This window comes from Pleuronectes platessa, chromosome 5, assembly GCF_947347685.1.
Source record: "Pleuronectes platessa chromosome 5, fPlePla1.1, whole genome shotgun sequence".
In the NCBI taxonomy this organism is placed as follows: domain Eukaryota; kingdom Metazoa; phylum Chordata; class Actinopteri; order Pleuronectiformes; family Pleuronectidae; genus Pleuronectes; species Pleuronectes platessa.
The window spans coordinates 5,507,235-5,525,369 of record NC_070630.1 but is presented as its reverse complement, the minus strand read 5'-3'; the positions used below and the strand labels follow the sequence as shown (position 1 = coordinate 5,525,369).

The window sequence follows — 18,135 nt, the reverse complement described above, 5'->3', positions numbered from 1 at the left end:
ATCGGAGCGGGGCTGACAGGCTGGAATGTGAGTCTGTGATGGGTGAACGTTTCTGCTGCCTGAGGTGAGGAGTTATGGTTCTGCGGTCATACAAGGTAGCAAAGCAATTCCCTGACCTGAAACCATCACTCAGAGCTCGGCAGGAGAACACCTCACATTGCTCGACTGTTTACTGCCGAACACAATGTGCAGTTATCCTCCACCGTCTTCTGTGCATGCGGACAGATCCCATGTTTTATTGTGGCCAAGTCTATACATGATGGCACCGCACCGCAGACTCATCCGAGCCTGAGCTGGAGCCGAAGGTGCCAGGAACATGTCAGCCCCCGTGGAGGCAGACGTTGCATCCAGATGACGAGTTGCTTTCACACAGCTGCATCCAAAGCCTATCCCGAGCCAGATGTGTCTCCTGGTATGCTTGATTGATGTGGACTAATTAAAAACAGACCAAGACGCTCCATGAACTCCTCAGCTTGTAGGTCAGATGAGATATACATGTACTCTACATCGAGAACATCATACAATCCATCATAATACATATGTAAACCTGCTGCACGTTGCCGTTTCATCAGATCACTCAAATCTTCACTTGTATCCGAGACGTCTGACAAATCAAAATGACGCTAAATCTCCTATAAACAATACTAATGTTCAAATATTATAAACCTAGTCCATCATAGTGAGTTCAATATTGCATATTTAATTGATTATTTAATTCTGGAATGACTTTTCCAGAATACGGAATGAAATTAATGCATCTTTGTTCTAAAATTTCACATGTAAATCTGTGTTTCTTGCAACTTTTGCACCTTCAAGTTAATTTTAAATGGATTATTTCAAGCAGATAAAAATCCTCGAATTAAGCCACTGTCTGACCATCAAATCAAAAACAAAGAGTGTGTAAGATAAGGGAATAGCCCTTCATCTCTAAGATACTGATTTGATTTCACTGATTAAGAATTGACCATAATAAAAACAAAGTGCCAATCCCAGTGGAAATTGAGCCGTGAGACATTTCTTGAAAGAAAAACTTTAATTATACATAAACGTCTGATACGAGCATTAAAGTAGGTTATTCCTGATGCTCTATAAAATTTAAAAAAACAAGATAAGCTAAGATAAGTAAAATGTCTCTCAGCAGTAAGAGACAGTTTACGAATATCCCGCCCTGGTGGATTCACTTAAGGATAATCAGCCAAGCTGCATGTTGGTGATAGTGAGGAGTCGTGGACACCGTCACGCCAGGAGCTGAAATCTGAGTCCGATGTGGGCGATATCAGCTGCCTCATAAAGGACTCCACAATTGATTGGGAGATCACGGCCCGACTACAGGGTGGAAAATCCAAAGCCACATGGAAAAGCAATAAGATCCAGCGGCAGATGTTTTTCTCAATTCTCAGACAGTGTTCTAAATGTATGAAATATTGCCGGCTGTGCGTCGCTGGCTGTGGAAGATATTCAGTCTCTCTGTGGAAAGATCTGCATGTTCCTGTAGAAGTCTGTTACTTATCTGATGCAACGCTGCATAAACAGAACGATGGAATAAGATGTGAAAAAAGAAACCAATAGGTGGAGAAAATCTTTATTCTCTTCTAATATTATTGGAGATTTGATTCTCCGTCTTTCTCCCAATAAAAAACAAACATTTTAATATCATTAATATCTTCAGTCTGATAAAGACCTCACAAAACTTTGAATTGTAAGGTGACGTTAATCGCACATCAGGACAAAATAGCCACTAAACGCTCCTATAAAGAAAAACTGCTGACACGGTGAGTTCCCTTCCTTCTGTGCACTGAACTATTAAACAGCTGTTTAATATCAGTAACATGAGGTGAACTGTATGAGTTTTTAATCAACATGTAAGAAGAACATGGTGTGCAGATTTAAAGATACCAACATAACCGTCTTTTATTATGGAAGTTATGTATTATATGTCAGTGATGGAGAGTGTCGGCTATGTGCATTTCACTTTTAGTCTGTACTGTGCAAAGAAACTGTCACAGATAACAGTATGGATCTAAATATATTACGAAAACAAGGGATTTAAAGCCTTTATCCTATTTTATATATATATATATACAGAATATTGATTGATAATCGTTAATGCTAAAGCAAGTTATTATTTTCAATAGCAAACAAATGCACTGACTACACCTCTTCAAGCAGTTGTGAACCAGCTGTCTGGCTCTACAAAGCCCATTACTCTGAATTACGTCAATTGTGAACCAGCAGATAAACAGTAAAAAAAAAAAAAAAAAAAGTGTTTGTGTTTCTATTTTGGCAGTTGCACCAATTTTTTTTATTTTTTATTTAATTAGTCCAAGAGGTTGTAAATCGTAACGAGTCGCACTCATGAGCCAAATAACAGAGAATCTGGGTTTGATTCAAATGTCTGCGCACAAGGTCGCGGAAAAAACCTCAAGGCAAATATTTCAACTGGCTGCATTGTTGCAAGCAGCAGCTTAGGTATGATTTATATTCCTCCAATTAACAACATAAGCCCATCGCTGTTCGTCTCAGGCGAATAAAATTATATTGCTAGAGTAAAAATGAATTATTGATTTGTTTATGCAACTTTGTTCCTTTTTCTACACTGTATCGTGTGGGTGAGTACTTTTCTACGACTTCTTAAATGACTCTTCAGATGCTGTTAAAGAAAACAATGGACATATTTATACCAAAGAAAGATTTTTTTTTTTTTATTGGAACCTGCCGTTGTCCACATTGAACCGAATGTTACAAACTCACATGAATCTTAAAAGCAACTCACAGTCAGAGAAAGAAAAAAACACAACAATAAAAAGTCAAAAACAAAACAAAACACATATTTCAATCTCTATCATGCTGAGATTTGTAAATCTTCCCAAAACAGCCAGTAAAAATCTCCCAGCTCCAACCTTCACCTCCAGAAAAGTTAAAGTCCTATAGTTTTTGAAATTGAAATGTTTGCGCTGCTCCCCTAATGGCTTATTAAAACATTTTATTGCTACCCTGCCTTGCTCCGTCTTTAATCTCACGACCGGAATGTTCCTTTGAACACACAAACAAGACAATGCACATGAGATATACATTTCAAAAGCACCATTAACTTGTTTTATGAGAAATAGTTTTATTTTTTGTCAGTTAGGCCTATACACCTTTTACAGTATATTTGAAATCATTGACATTTTAAGTGTGTCCCCCTGCACTGAACCCACAGCGTCTCCACCTCCTGGGTTGTGGAGTCTCACTCGGTCTTTTACGAGGTGGACGTCCCTCGCCCGTCCACGCTCAGTCCCTTCCTCTCCTCCTGCTGCCAGCTGGGAGGAAAGAAGCGTGGAAACATAAATACACGTCAGTCAGCCGGCTCATGCGGAACATGAAATATGTTTTTCAAGTTGAACATCTAGGCTCTGATCTCATCGCTCCCCCCCCCCCCCCCCGACCCCCACACAAGGAAGCAACCAAGCTCAGCACGACAGGGGAGCAGGGAGCGTTTAGACCCGGAGATGAGAGGAGGACGCCGGCGTAGCGTTTCAGGCGAGCGGTGTGGTGGCAAGCAGGGCAGCGAGAGAGTCAGCAGCCCACAGTTGGCTTAGTTTGACACTTTGGAAAACAGGTAGAGGGTTAAATAAGGACACGGACACCAGTCCCTTCTGATTGGTTAGGCCACAGCAGGACAAAGAGTGTAAACAGACACAAATGCAGCATCTTAATATCAACCTTGTTTATCTGATCTGTGGAAAATCCTGAATTGTAAAATCTAAATGTTTTTTTTTTTTTAGGGATTACAGATTTTTCGTCCTCTTGTCTGTCAATCCCCCCCAAAACCTATTTGTTCATATTACAGGTTCCTGATTAGCTTCCTCCGCCAAGGTGATTGTGTTTTCGTCTGTTTGTTAGCAAGCAAGCTACTTGGGGCACGACCCAATCATGAACCCAGTAAATTCTGGTGTGGATCCGAATCAGGGGGGATGGATCCATGAGCTTTTTCTTTCACTCTCTGTGACATTGTTTCAACCTTTTTCCTTAATTTCTTGAAGACTAGTTATAAAGGTGGCTCTTATCCCAAATGTTATCCAGATTCCAAATGCAAAAGAATTGTGGCTTATTAATATTTATGTAGACGTAAAAGGCAAATAAAGGTTATAATTATATCATGTCCGAAAGGTTGAGAAAACATAAATTTCAAGGGGCAAAATAGTTTCCAGCGCTTTCTCTCTCTCTCCCCCTCCCCCCCTCTCTCTCTCTCTCTCTGTAGAAATCCTTGTATAAATGTGGGGCTGGCAGTAGCCTCAGCAGCAGCATTGTGGACACACACACACGCACACACAGATAAACACAAATGCCTGCGGATCACAGAGCGATAGCCTTCATGCAGAGTTGAGGTATGAGAGACGCTCCTGATGCAGCAGGTCCGTCAACTCATCCCTGCTTGTTAACACTGACACTTAGGGAAATGCACCGATGGCCGATGCCGCCCATAGGGCTGCAGGGACGAGAGCACAAGGACCATGAAAGCAGCAGGACTCCAGTTGACTGAGCCTGCTCACTGCATTTTATCTAGAATGCAGGATTCTTTGTTTTTCCTCCTCCTTTTTACCTATAACTCTGCTGCCAGTTCTTCGTGAACCACCTTCTACAAAGTCAAACAAACAATGTGAATCTCAGATTATTTACAGATTGTTCCCTGCAGGCGTCCAAACTGACAAAACTCACCTTGGATGATTTGGGTAAGTCTATCGCTGTCGAGTTCTGAGAAGTCGCCTGAGGGGAAAAGAAAAGAAAACATCAAAGTGGGACTGAATTGTTTTCCACATTGTAAATGGTAATAAGAGATTGACTGTATTTCTATATCACTTTTTCTAGTCTTTTCACACACCACTCACACATGGGGGGGGGGGGGGGGGGGGCGGAATTGAGCCAGAGATCTAACCACCAACCCTCCTTCCCCCAAAATCCAACCACATAGAACAATGGACATCTCTCTTTTCAAATCTCAGTTAGTTTCACTGACCTTCTAGTGCGATGTTGGTGGTGCCACTGCTGGCTGAGTAGTCTGTGCCTGGAAACGAGAGCGTCCATTAGTATTTACACTGATTCATTCGTTGTTTTTTTTTTTAAACCCACTGCCTCACTGATTCAGGTGAGACATATTTACCTGTGAGAACACTGGTGACTTTGGTGCTGGGCACGGCTCCCCCGATGACCCTGGTGACCTTGGTGCTGGGCAGGGCTCCCTCGATGACCCTTGTGACCTTGGTGCTGGTGGCCTGGCCTTCAATGACCCTTGTGACCTTGGTGACGGGGGGCTGGCCTCCGATGACCCGCGTCACTTTGGTCACCTGGGGAACTTAAAAACGACAAAAGGACGCGTTTCACTACACTGAGATTACAGGTAGCACAGCATGGCCCCTCCACACAGTGAATCTTCCTTTTGTTTGAAGGTTACAAAAACAAATGGATCTTTCACTGGATCAGAAATGTGGCTATGGCAGAAAATGTGACTGATAAACAAAGGATTTCTGCTCGTTTGTGTAAATTGTGTTTATTTTGTGTCTTTTTTCATATTTATTATCAAAATAGTCTTTCGGTTAGCTGAGAAAAAACGTTCTTCTCTCTCTGATAAATGCTACTTTAGAGGTTGGGACCCTTGCGAGTGCATATGTGCGTGAAACCATCAGGGTTTACCAGCCTCCCTGATATTTAATCATGCAACCATTTCTTTGACCAGATCGAATGTGTCTGACTGGGCTGATTGGGAATCACAGGATGATGACACTCTCAGCATTACTGTACCTTCCTGGATGACGCGAGTGATGATCCTCTCTGGTGACAACAGGAGATATAAAGCCATCAATGACAGTGAAGAATGTGATAAAAGAAAATATAATATATTGCAAGAAATAAAGTGAAAACAAAGCAATTATAAACTCAGTTTTATTGAAACTTACTCATGAATGTGAGGGGAATCTCCTGATATTTGTATCCGGAAATGTACTGTAAACAAGAAAGGGGTAAACGTAATTAATAGAAAGCCGAGAAATGAATTGTAAACAACAAACTTTTCTCCACAAAAGCTGCTTTCAGACATGACCTCCAGGAAACGTCCGTAAAAATTGAGTCGTGACATTTTCTTGGAGTTTGCATTTTACGCATGAGCGACAGCTGGGGATCGGGTCAGAACAGAAAAAATGTCCGGAACATTCAGGCCAGAGGTTTCATCTGAGCAGAGACGTGCAGGAGGACACGACATTTAAAAGTCTTCTGCAGAAAGCACAGTGTTTGTGTTCACACTACACCGACACCAGCTTATTGCCAAAAGCTCTTGAGACTCGTCTTTCCAAGTTGACGTCTTCGTCTGCGTCTTCTACGAAACCTCTTTTCCATCTTGGGATATTTGTAATCTTTCAGTATCGCCTCTGTGGCAAGTTAGAAAACTCATTGCTACGAAATTTGCAAAAAGTAAAAGCGTAAAAGTCTGATTCATGACCCTCTGGAGAGTTCCAGGGACAGATCCTGACTTCAGTGCATGCCTGAAAGCAGCTGTAGATTCTTTCGATAAAAAACAACAACAACCCTATCTTTAATAAGTCTCTGAGCTTTTATAACAACAATTTATCACCCTAATTTGCATGTAGGTGATGAGCCTCTTCAACAGCAACAGGAAATCCTGGCTTCCAACTGGGATATCTGGAAAAGAAGGTACAGGGCGTTCACCTCAAACACAGCACACAGCGCATCTCATGTTTAGATAAAGGGGGGGGGATATTAAGAAAGTCGAACGTGTGAAAGTTTTACCTCCTGGATACAAAACTTGGTTGACGAAGTGGACGACTCCGTTTGTAGCCATGATATCAGACTCGGGGACTTGGACAGAATTCACAAGCATGCTGCTGTTTGCCTGCAGGGCGAGAGTTATAAAACAATTACAGACAAAGAACGCCACAGAATGAGGTGGGCTTGAACGAACCTGCACAAATATGAGTTACGCTTCTTGGTAAATAATGTAGTTCAGAAGTGAGGGGGAGATTTAATCAAAAAATAATTCCCCGGTATAATGAAATTACAGCTGTTATCTACCTTTAGAAGAGTTGTGGCGGGAACTACTTACAAACATCAATCTGAGGTTGCTGCCCTGCAGGGACTTGAGGAGGTTCGTCACCCCGGTCTCCAGACCGCCGCCGATGAACACCCCGTTGCTGACGTGGTACAGAAGGATGGTTCTGAGAGCGTTCATGTCGCCTGAAATTTAAAAACAGCAAACTGTGGGATTGTTTTCCCCCGCTGGCAACTTGGAACTCGTTTAAAAGGACAAAGGGAGTGCGGGAGACCAACCCTTCAACAGGGACATGTCCCTCTCGCTCAGACCAGCGAAGGCCTCGTCGCTCGGGGCGAACAGGGTGAAGTCTCCCTCCTGTCTCAGCAGGTCGGTCAAGCCGGCAGTTTCCATGAGAGACAAGAAGATCCTGCGGCACGGAGAAGAAAACAGTAACTCAGCTGTTGCAGGGGAATAAAAAACACCACCCGAGGGGCTGACATCCTGCAACAACAGCACTTTCTCAGTCCCCTGCATGCGTGCCATGTGGGTTCACTGAACAGATACAGAAAAAAAGACAGTCTGGAGAACGAGGCTGCAATTCAATACGTCTCGGTGCACGTACTTGAACTCTCCTTTTTCTGTCAGAATCTCAAACATGGTTTTTTCCGCCGGCCTCAACAGAGTCCTCATGAGATGAAGGGCCCCGTTGCTTCCTTCCTTGCTTCCCCTGATCAGACAGGAATTCTCAATGCACACAGCCTGCAGAAATAATGCACAAGTTAAAAGGCAACAGGGATTGATGTCATGTCTAAGACAGGAGGATTGATGGTCAAATCACAGCGGTAATGCATGTAGTGTGTGTGTGTGTGTTGGCAGTCAGCCACAGATTTCCAGAATAGAGGACGCACCGTGCGATAGATGAAGACTCGCAGGAATTTCCCCCCGATGGTCTCCAGCCGCTGGCCGTTGTACAGCTGTCCCAGGACGATCTTCTGCTTCAGGATGTGACTCTCCAGAATAATCTTGAGCAGCCTCTGGTCCATGAACATCACCTCATCTGTAGAGGAAAGGGACGGGGGTTTATATTTTCCCTTCTACCACCAACATTGTGAGTTTTGACATCAAACTCCTCAGCAAGATAAATTTGACATATGTTTCTATTCCTGTTATTTTGGACAAAGTATCCCAGGAGCAGCGTCCACACATTTCCACCTGTTTGCAAACATCTGCCAGCAGAGGCTTGATTCACTGCCCATTTCTGTAGATGGACCGTGTACAATAATCTACGAATCCCGTCTCATGATTTGTTGGATACCATACATCAAGGATTTAACGGTTCCAATGCACGGTTGTTAAATCCAGCTGTTGCCTCCTCGTGCATTCCTCACACCCAGAGAACCAAACGGTGAGAGAGATAAAAAAGTATTCTGCCTCGATTAAATGCACATTACCTTGCTGTTGCAGAAACAAAACAACCCTCCCTTTTAATTGAAGACCAGGACTGTTCTCTGGGGAGTGGGTATTCGGTTTAACATGCCGTGAAAGCTCCTGCAGTAAATCCATAACCTCCCTGCAGTTCCACGTGTGTGTACATATCTATTCACATATGAGCACGTAATTGCAAGTAGAACATCTTCCCCTGTTTCCCCCCCCCCAGACTGGCTCCTGGCCTCCAGCAACTGGTTCACTCACCAGTGAAGGCAGCGTTGAGAGGAGCCAGCAGCGTGTACTCAGCCTCAGGTCTCATGGCGGCGGAAAGGCCCAGCTCTGACACCATATCCCCGAAGGTGGACTGGGAACTTCCCACAAGTTCCATCACCTGCTTGGCTTAGAGTTCACAAGGAGATTTGCACTATTAGATGATGGATTACAGGAAAACATCAAACACAATTATAATCACGGTGAACCAGGAGGAATTAAGGCAATTTCACACCTGAGAGTCTGAAACATGGTTCCTATCTCTGCATTTGATCCGGTTGAGGATTTAGGGGGCGGACTTAAGAAATAGTGTGACCTAGGTACTTCGTGGTCATCACCTATGTGGCTTGCATCTACCTGTACTGGACATTGATTGGTTTGTAGATGGGCGTGCGTCTGATGTCGCCGCAATTTAAATTCACTGCTTTGAATTAGGTGCCGAGAAAAAAAAAAGTTGTCTTCTGTTTGACTGGAGAAGATGAATCAGTTTATTTTGTTGCAACTGTTGTATTATTATTTTATTACTATTATCATGTCAACAGAGACAAAGAGTTCAAGAAATCCTGCCAGACGCTTCAACTTGTTTTTCTTCTTCTACTGTTTAATGCTTCCTTAACTTCCTGCAATTGGTCCAAAAGTCCAAACTATCTGAAAAAGTGTTTTCACACAGCAAATGAACTGCACAACATTTTAGTTCAATCTGGACTGAAACAACCTTTTTCCATTTTGGTCCGTTGTTCTGTACTGTGGTCTGAGGAAGCTTTTACGCCTCTTTTAAAGTCTGAAGGTCCAGATCAAACAAGTCCGATGTGAAAGCCCTTTGAATCTGAGGAAAGAGGAGATGGAAACCTGAGTCTGGCATGAGCACTTTGTCGATGAGGTGGATGACACCGTTGGTGGTGACGATGTCCTTCTTGAGCACCATCTTGACGCCGTTGACTGTCAGACTTTCACCGTCACAGCCGATCTCGATGCTGTTGCCCTCCAGAGTCTCGTAGGAGCTGCCGGCCATGATGGCCTCAGAGCACTGCACGGAGTCCAGCAGGTGGAAGTTCAGAAGAGCTGAAAGAACAAGGCAGAGATTGAAATGAACGTGAGGTTCAGGTTCAGTTGCGCTGCACGGGCTGTTTTAGGATCTGTCCCATGTTAGGCTGCAGCTGAGCCTGTAGCGTCCTGAGAACCTGGACATCCTTTGGATCCCTTGGGTCCTTGAGTGAGAAGACTCGTGATTTCTTCACAGCTCTGTTAAACTTTGTGTGAAACGTTCAGATCTCGGATCATATGGCAAGCTGGGGGCTAATAAAAGATACTGTGTCGTGGCCAATTTGACCAGCTTGCCCAATGAAGCAGCTGCTTCCCGCCTGTCAGTGTTCACGCTAAAACAAGCAAACGTTAAAGATTGCTGAGATTCTGCAGTTTCTTGTGGTTTTCTCCTTCGTTTCTTAAGGTTTTAACTTCTTCTAATTGATGATTATCCTGATAAAGTTCTTGCTAATGTGGCCACTGATATTGACTTACTCTCAAAACATACGGTTATCCCTGAAGTGTTTAATAATGTGTTGCGTTGTTTGACTTTCCGTCCACAAAGCGTGACGCATTACTCAAAACTGTTATTTTTATTTCTCCTCAACACAGCTTTGTTATGCACAGTTTGCCAAAAGTGTGTAAGCTCCAGACTCATTGTGGTTTCATGTTTTTGTTCATTGAACATGAGAAATAAAAAAAAAAACGAAGTCTGGCAAACCTGCCGCCAGCAAACGACTGCACTTCCTCCATATTCCTTTTCATCATTAAATATAAATATAGTCCTCGTTTACTACGGCTGATATAAAACCTCTGTTGCTGCAGCAGTGTTGTGAGTGGCCCCGAGTCAGGGTTACCTTGGATGGCCTGCTTGTCGCTCTGAAGTCTCTCCAGCACGTCGGTGCCGAGGCTCTCGAAGGCTGCGTTGGTGGGGGCAAAGAGGGTGTAATGTCCTGGCTGGCCCAGCTTCTCCAGCATCCCGGCGCTATGAGCCACATCCTAGACGGTGATTTCATGGGCAGGGTTATGTTCAGTGAAACATTTGCAGGATGTGGACAATACAACCCCGCTCAAAAGTTAAATTTAAAGCACCTAAATCAACATCTGCACCATTCTGCATGTGTTCCTCAGATGCTCCTGTGAAGGTTTGTTACCTCCAGCGAGGAGGTTTCTTAATCCTCGTCTGTTTGTTGGTTTATTTTTATTTGTGAGGTGGATTATGTAAAAATCACTAAACCGCTTTCCATAAAACTTGGTGCAGGGATGGGGCATAGGCCTGAGGAGGACCGATTACATTTCTGTGCAGGTTCGGATTAAGCGGTGGATCATTTATTTGTAAAATTTTTAGGGGATAAAGCACAGATTTAAATTCCCCACTGTCTCTCAATATGTTTTAAGGTTTTCAGACGACCTATTTTTCTCTTTTGTATTCATACCATAAGAACTAGGAGGTATGTGCTCTACTGGGTGTTCTTCATTACTAAAGATAACAAATAACCTTGGCACATTAAACATCATGGTTTCTCTCTTGCATTAGCAGTAACTTTCTCCTTGGAGTGTGTACTCACGCTCAGAGTGGTCAGCTCGTCATCAACCTCGACCACGTCCTGAATGGTGTTTCCAACGGCGCTGATCACACGGTCGACGACGTGCACCACTCCGTTGGTGGCGACCTGGTTGGCGTAGATGAGCCTGGCACAGTTCACTGTCACCACCTGCACATAACACACAATTGTTATTGTGTTGAAATCACCGAAACGTGATGTGAGAAGCACTATGAAGGCACTGGATAATAATCCCACTCACCCCGTTGGAGTAATGGTTAATAAGGAGGCCGAGGTCATTGTACATGGAGGGGACCACCAATCCGTTCCTTAGATCTTTGGTCAGGAGGCGTTTGTTGACCATGTGGTAATGCAGCGCGTTGTACAGCTCGATGTTGACGTTGCTGACCAGTGCACTCCTCACCGTCTGTAAGGTGAGGAAAAACAAGATGGTAACACGTCACAGGAAGAGAGAGGTGCAGCTTTTTGATTTGGTTTTCTCACCTCGTCCAATTTCTCCCAGGCTTCGTTGCTCGGGGCAAAGAGGGTGAAAGACCCGGGTCCCTCGATCTCGGGCCTCAGCTTCGAAATGTCGGCGTAATTCTGGGTGGAGGTGGCTTTCACCAGACCCAAGGTGCCGTACACATGGTCAATAGGAGCCACTGAGAAGCACATGAACAGTAAGTGTTAGGAGACGTCAGCCTGTCTTTCTGGGAATAGAGATAAGAAACATGTGCCTTGGAAGACAGCCTCTGCATGTGCTGACAATGTGCGGCGGCATCCTCTACTTGTTTTATTTGGTCTGATTTCAGAAATAGCACACAGCTGCTCCACAGTCGGTGGGCATGTCCTCCTCTAACCCTCATACATCGACTGCTCTCAACACAACATACCTGCAGGGCAACCACGTGAGCCCTCCATCTTCATGTACCCGGGGCAGCACTCGTAAAGCACCATCCTGCAGGAAAAAGAAAACACAACATAAATGATGGAAGATAGAAGAAATATGCATTTTTTCTACGGCTGCCCTGTCCTCAGCTGAATCATTATTTGGTCTATTCATCATTTCCAGATGTTGCTCATTATCTCTTTCATTGCTCAAACGGTCCATGTGATCCTGCGGCTTTGGCCAAAAGACTCTAATGGAAAGGGAGCCGTGAGGATTACGCTGCCATTACAGTAGTGGGTCTGTGCTGCCCAGCCCTCGTCTTTGAAGCTAAACAATTAGTTTGGACTCGACTTGACTTTTGGTTAACCTCAGGAACATTTTATAATCTGCCCTTGAAAAGCTGCGGGATAATGAGAGTTGAGTTTTAAAGGAAATTTGGGTTGACACAGGGATAATTTAAAGGTTGTGACAGCGTGTCTTAAAGAAACAGACTTTTTTAAAACAATTTAGATACGAATGGGAAAATATTCACTCGCTGCTTGAAATACATGAGAGGAGCAGCGTCTCCGCTCCACTTAAACAGCCCTGGACCCCGTAGTCTGCAGGAGAGCAGTAAAACTCAGAGTGCAGCTGCCAGATATAAACATGCCTATACCCCTTCAGTCAGCAGGTTCCAACATGCTGGAACCATCGTATTGTTTCCAGCTCCTGACATTTGGCGATATCCTTTTCCCTTCAAATAAGTAAAAGGTATGTAACTATAAAAAAAAAAAAAAAAAAAAAGACCCACAAGGCCTAAAGAATACCATATATGTCCATATTAGGGATAAATAATACCACATGTGTCCTGAGTTGGCCGCATGGGAAGTTCATTACTGTAGACTGCCCCTGCTTTTACAGTTTAAAAACTCAAACTTGCGAAACGGCTTTTTCACCAGTTTTTCTTGCTCTGTGCGATTGAAATAATCACGTCAATAGTCTGAACATTATCGAGTCCTCGTGTTTTACAACTTGTTCACTTTCTACTATGAACCTGTGGGAGTGTACGGGTGCACTGGTTCTGCAATCAGTCGTCTACAAAGAGGGAAGATTGATGCACGTTGTTCAAGCCGTCTGGGATTTGTCTACTTTCAGCAGTTTATCTTTATCTGGACTTTTCCTGCACACCAGGAATGTGCTGTAATTTGTGCCATTTGGGGAAACAAGTGGACAATCGGGACTTTTTCAGGAAGCTTCAGGACAAATGATCTGAAAAAAGTCCCCGCTAACACGTTCAGTAATAAGTTGCATTTGTGCAAAAACAAGGAGTCGAGACAGATCCCCCTAAAGTCCTTAGGTCCTGTAAGGTGATAGTCTTTTTCCTGTGGTGGGCTCAAAGAAGAAAAGTCACCCTCAGGGGATCTGTCGTAATTTGAGCCTTAAACCGTTTGTGCATGAATAGAATTGTTGCTCACATAGTCCATAGTTATTTGCACAAATCTACAATAAAGGGTTGTTTATAGCTTTCGTCCACTGCTGATGTCCCAGACAGGGGTTACACCAGGGCTCCCGGTTCATGGCTAATTGAAACTCTCGCTGCTGCATCGGAATGGAAGCTGCATGGAGCTGGAGCGACTGGGATGAGATCACACGAGCCCCAATGGAGCGGCGTCAGCAGAAAAGCCGCGCTGCATTGCTTTCCCACACAAAGCCACTTGTGGCTGGAGCTGGAAACTTTTGACTTGTCAGCGTCTCTGCGAAATAAACTGTTCCGCTGAGAATCAAGATAGGTATGTCAAACAAAATATATGGCCTGTGTGGCCTCGCTCCAATTCAACCAATCGCTAATGGGCAGTTTGGTTGGACGATATTTACTTGGAGACAGGGCTGCGTTCGAAACAGAAATAATATTCCTACTTTTTGGATTAAACTCTTTGCTCCTGAGGAACACTGTGCTCCTGTGGAAATTGGCATAGGTTTTCTGTGCAGGAAGCCTGATACGACTCATAGTAACATTTTATTGTCCGGTTACCTCTCGCTAACCTCGAACATATAACAAAAAAGTCTGCGCTGCTCAGAGGTTCGGGTTTTTAATCGGCTCGACGAAACACAGGACTTACTCACGGGCGACTGTTGTTCATTTCCTGTGTGAAGCCGATCAGTAGGATTTTCTTTATGACCACGCCAGGACCTTAACAGTGTGTTTATTATAGTAACGACAATGACAAAGATCCTATGACCTTCCGGAAGTTCTTATTTTAAGTACTTATTTCCCTAATTTCCCTTAAACTCAAGTAGTTTCCTTGTTTAAATCCCGGGACTCTGTCAGAACCTTAATCTCCAGTTTCTTACCTTCAATAAAAAGAGGTTATGTTTTCACCTCTGTCCTTTGTACGTGAGCAAGATTATACAGAAATATATGAACGGATTTCTACAAATCTTGCTGGAAGGATGAGGTTTGAGTTAAGAAACAACCCTTTAAGTTTTGGTATGGATCCAAGATTTACTATAATTGTTTGAACATTGCAAATTAGGAGTTTTTCTTTATCTTTTTCTTCAATTCCCTACAAAATAATTCATGTAAATAAAGTTTGACTGAAAAATGAAGATAAACTATGACCGGTGGGTTTGGGGAGTTTTCTAGTTTGGGTTGAAGAAGCTGGAGAAGGAATCTGTTTCACAACTACAAAACGTATTTATGTAAGTTATCTTATCAATATTCAAATGCTTGCACGTGGATTCCTTGTGTAACCATCTAAAATCAATTAAAGCAATATCTAATTAAAAAACTCAGTTTATTGGTTACTTACTAATCTACAAGTGTATTTTATTAACACATGAGAATATTCCGGCCCCCAGCTGGCTCAGGAGATCTTACATCAGCATAATGTCTCGGTGCATAAATCACTTTACTGTCTGAATCTCAACTTCTTGGCCCCGGCCATGTTTGGATTGATTCCCTGGTCCCGTGTCAGACTCCCGTTGAACCACATAACATTCCTTGGGCTGTTCACTTCAGCCTGTTCAGGGCGCTGGGCAAGATTCTGACATAATGCAAACATAGAGGGCAAACTAGGAGTGTGTGGGAGAGCAGACTGTAAAACAGGGATGGCTCAGATCCATGTTCAAAACCCAAAAAGTGCTGAGAGCGCTGGAACAATAGCAGAAGAAAAAAAACGAGGGGTTGTCTCGAAATGATTGAGGTGAACGCTTTTCCATTCATGAACACAGAGCAGCCACATCACATCTTGGAATCAGTGGTTCACCGCAGTGGCATCCAACGACACCCCGGGCTCATGGAACCCATGAAAACCCTGACTTACAGTTTATTGGAGCGAATGGGAATCGCCTTGAACACAAAGACTTTAGGGCTGCATCTATAAATGTGTTTTTCATTTTATGCAATAGTTAAATACAAAGTACAATAACAGATGTCTGCCTCAATGGAAACACTGAACTTTCCATTGAATCCTTTAAGGGAAAGAAGAGGAGGCAGATACCGAAGGGAAATTAAACTTTTTCAAATACATTTTTAGTTTGGGGATTTTCGTGTAACACGTCGGGAAACACGAAGCAACACTTACGCTTTCTTTCCACAGATGGCCCCCTGGTACCAATTACGGCAAGTGCTGAAGTACTTCTTCTTGGTGCCCATGACTTGCTGGAGAGCGCAGACATTGGGTCTGGTGAGAGTGGAGGGTGAAAAGGGGACAGAGCATGAGTCAGCAGGTAAATCGCTTAGGTTCAGGTTTAATGGAAAGTTATTTGTATGTGAAGGCGTGTAAGTCCACCAGACTTTCTGTCGGGGGGGGGGGGGGGGTTAGCAACTATCCCCTGCTGCTTGTCAAATGTGAATAATGACATCTCTGCCTGCAGGTTATGAGATTAGTTTGTCAGATGTGAATAAGGATTTGAGTACATCTCTGCAGTTGTAACACTTTTCTCACTGAATATTTTCAATGATATATATTTTAAAGAAACACCTTAAACAAATATGACTAAATAATACAGCATGTGCAGACTTAATATAAGAACACTCATGCCCTTTAATCCTTCAAAGTTCAATGCAACTGCTTGCAACTAAAAATAACTCACACAGGTGTAGAATACTCCAAAAAAATACTCCTGATGAAATATCAATGAGCTCACCCCTCTTTTCTCGCCCGGATGCGACTGTGGGCGACTATTTTGTCATAAGCCGAGGAGTCAGCCCGGTCCAACGTCGACAGCACCACGAGTGCAAAGGCAGCCACGAAAAGGAGCTTCATCCTGGATTTGTCAGCTAGCCCCTCCAGACCCAGAGTAACGGCTGCAGCCTCAGAGTGGGAGCTTATATAGCAGGAGTCGCTCCCTCCACTCAAGGAGGATGGCAGGGTTTAGTGGATGCACGGACCACCCAGGACCTCCCCACACTACGTTTCTGTACTGTACGTCTACCCAGAAATGAGTCATCACCTTTGTGCAATGATTTGTGAGTCTGTAAATCTTAATATGTGGAGCATTCTCTTATGTTTTTAATTTTTTATGCTGGGCCCCTTTCAAAAAGTGGGGCCACAATAACATTTACAGAATGTTTTCTTTTATGCAGATTATATCAGCAGAGATTGGTTCATTTCTCACAAAACATGTTTGGTTTAAATCTTCTCTGTAGAAATACAACTAAAACTTTTGCACAAATACAATTAAACTTGTTACACTTGAGATATACAGGGAAAGCAAGTAAAACATGTTTGTAGTGCACCTTTAGTTTTAAAGGGGCCGAATTTAAAGGTTTAATTGTTGTAAATATTATGCTTTGAGCAAACTTCTTGAGTTAATACATTTATCAGTGCACAAAGTAGCTTTTGGCCTTTTCCGAGCCCTGCAGCCGGCTGCCACATCAGGTATGTATAGAGAGCAGATGGAATAGTTGGGAGGCAGAATCAAGCTGTAGCTTGTCTCTAAAAGTGTCATTTATTTGGACCGAAAACAAAGAAACGTTACATAATCTTTACTCTGAACAAATGCCAGAGTGCTGATGGTGTATTTGTCTGAGTGTTGTTTGCTCCACCTAGTGGAAGCAGGGACCACAGGCAGCGGGTCTCACAGCATTTCCATTGTGTCTGGATTGAACTGCCACATAGTAGTGAGTCTCAAGTAGCTTTCAAAACACAGAGACAAAAATGAAATTCAAAGAACAGGAACTATTTAAGAGAAGGTTGAACAAAAATATAAGAGACTAAATGTTACATATGAGAAAAAAGTTAAATAAACAATAAGCTCAGAGATAAAAACAAGTTCAGGTTGAGTTCAGACCTCAAGAGCCAAGACAAAAAGCCTTAAATAGATAAATATTCTGATTACAAGTTTGAGTTTTGGACGTTCAGGTTCTATTTTCATTTATTTATCAGAAGACATTGAACTTGTTTCCTGAAAATCAACTGAAATGTATCGTGACTCCTTTTGAAGCTACAGTACCTGAGCCGTTAATCCCACTCCGACTGGAAACACTTGAAACACAAGAACTAACAAGAACAAAACAGTTTCACAGTTTCTGGGAAGTGAAAGTCTCAGGAAAACAATTATAGTGAAACGGTTCAAACATGCACGATGCAAGATAAGAGGCTGCAGCTTATGAATTATTAAAGCATCTACTTTATAATGTTGTCATGTATACTTACAGTAAAATGGCCAAAGTTTGATACCAATCAAATAATACTTAATTTCTTTGATTCAGTTTTAAGCCTTAAAAGTTTGTAAAAGAGAAAATAGTTCAGGTTCAGCAGGGCGTGTTGTTACTCCGAACATACCCAGGTGGCATCACTTCAACACCGTTCATTCACCACATGGTGTTCAGCCTACGTGCAGATGTTCCAGATGTGAACAGGAAAGTGGCCTGCTGAGTCGCTGGACTGAAAAAAGTGAGCAGAAGTTGAAAAATACCAAATATCAGAAGATGAATCATTAAGCGAATCTCGTCCTCAGTGAACAAGTGACAC

The 18,135-nt window shown here is 43.1% G+C and overlaps 1 protein-coding gene across 2 annotated transcripts; it reads right to left on the bottom strand.

The window, feature by feature from the left end:
• Positions 1-2,674: 2,674 nt before the first annotated feature.
• postnb (periostin, osteoblast specific factor b) lies at positions 2,675-16,543 on the bottom strand. 2 transcript variants are annotated; one of them, XM_053423593.1, is made up of 22 exons: positions 16,307-16,543; positions 15,742-15,840; positions 12,183-12,247; positions 11,794-11,951; positions 11,552-11,716; positions 11,314-11,460; positions 10,603-10,744; positions 9,572-9,784; positions 8,717-8,851; positions 7,933-8,081; positions 7,647-7,783; positions 7,321-7,451; positions 7,097-7,227; positions 6,784-6,886; positions 6,608-6,675; positions 5,937-5,982; positions 5,782-5,811; positions 5,144-5,335; positions 5,000-5,047; positions 4,702-4,749; positions 4,586-4,621; positions 2,675-3,302 (listed from the first exon to the last, which is right to left on the bottom strand). In XM_053423593.1, the coding sequence occupies exons 1-22, from the start codon at positions 16,423-16,425 to the stop codon at positions 3,274-3,276; spliced, it is 2,391 nt and encodes a 796-aa protein (XP_053279568.1). In that variant the 5' UTR covers positions 16,426-16,543; the 3' UTR covers positions 2,675-3,273. The 2 variants fall into 2 exon arrangements, with proteins under 2 accessions (XP_053279568.1, XP_053279569.1); XM_053423594.1 differs by lacking the exon at positions 4,586-4,621.
• Positions 16,544-18,135: the final 1,592 nt, after the last annotated feature.

Excerpts from the sequence above, each read along its gene's own strand:
- postnb (XM_053423593.1), bottom strand. The coding sequence starts at position 16,425 with ATGAAGCTCCTTTTCGTGGCTGCCTTTGCACTCGTGGTGCTGTCGACG. Across the intron at positions 11,717-11,793 it reads CCTGGGAGAAATTGGACGAG|ACGGTGAGGAGTGCACTGGT; the intron begins GTGAGAAAACCA and ends CTCACCTTACAG. Across the intron at positions 5,983-6,607 it reads TCACCTACATGCAAATTAGG|TACATTTCCGGATACAAATA; the intron begins GTGATAAATTGT and ends TCTTGTTTACAG.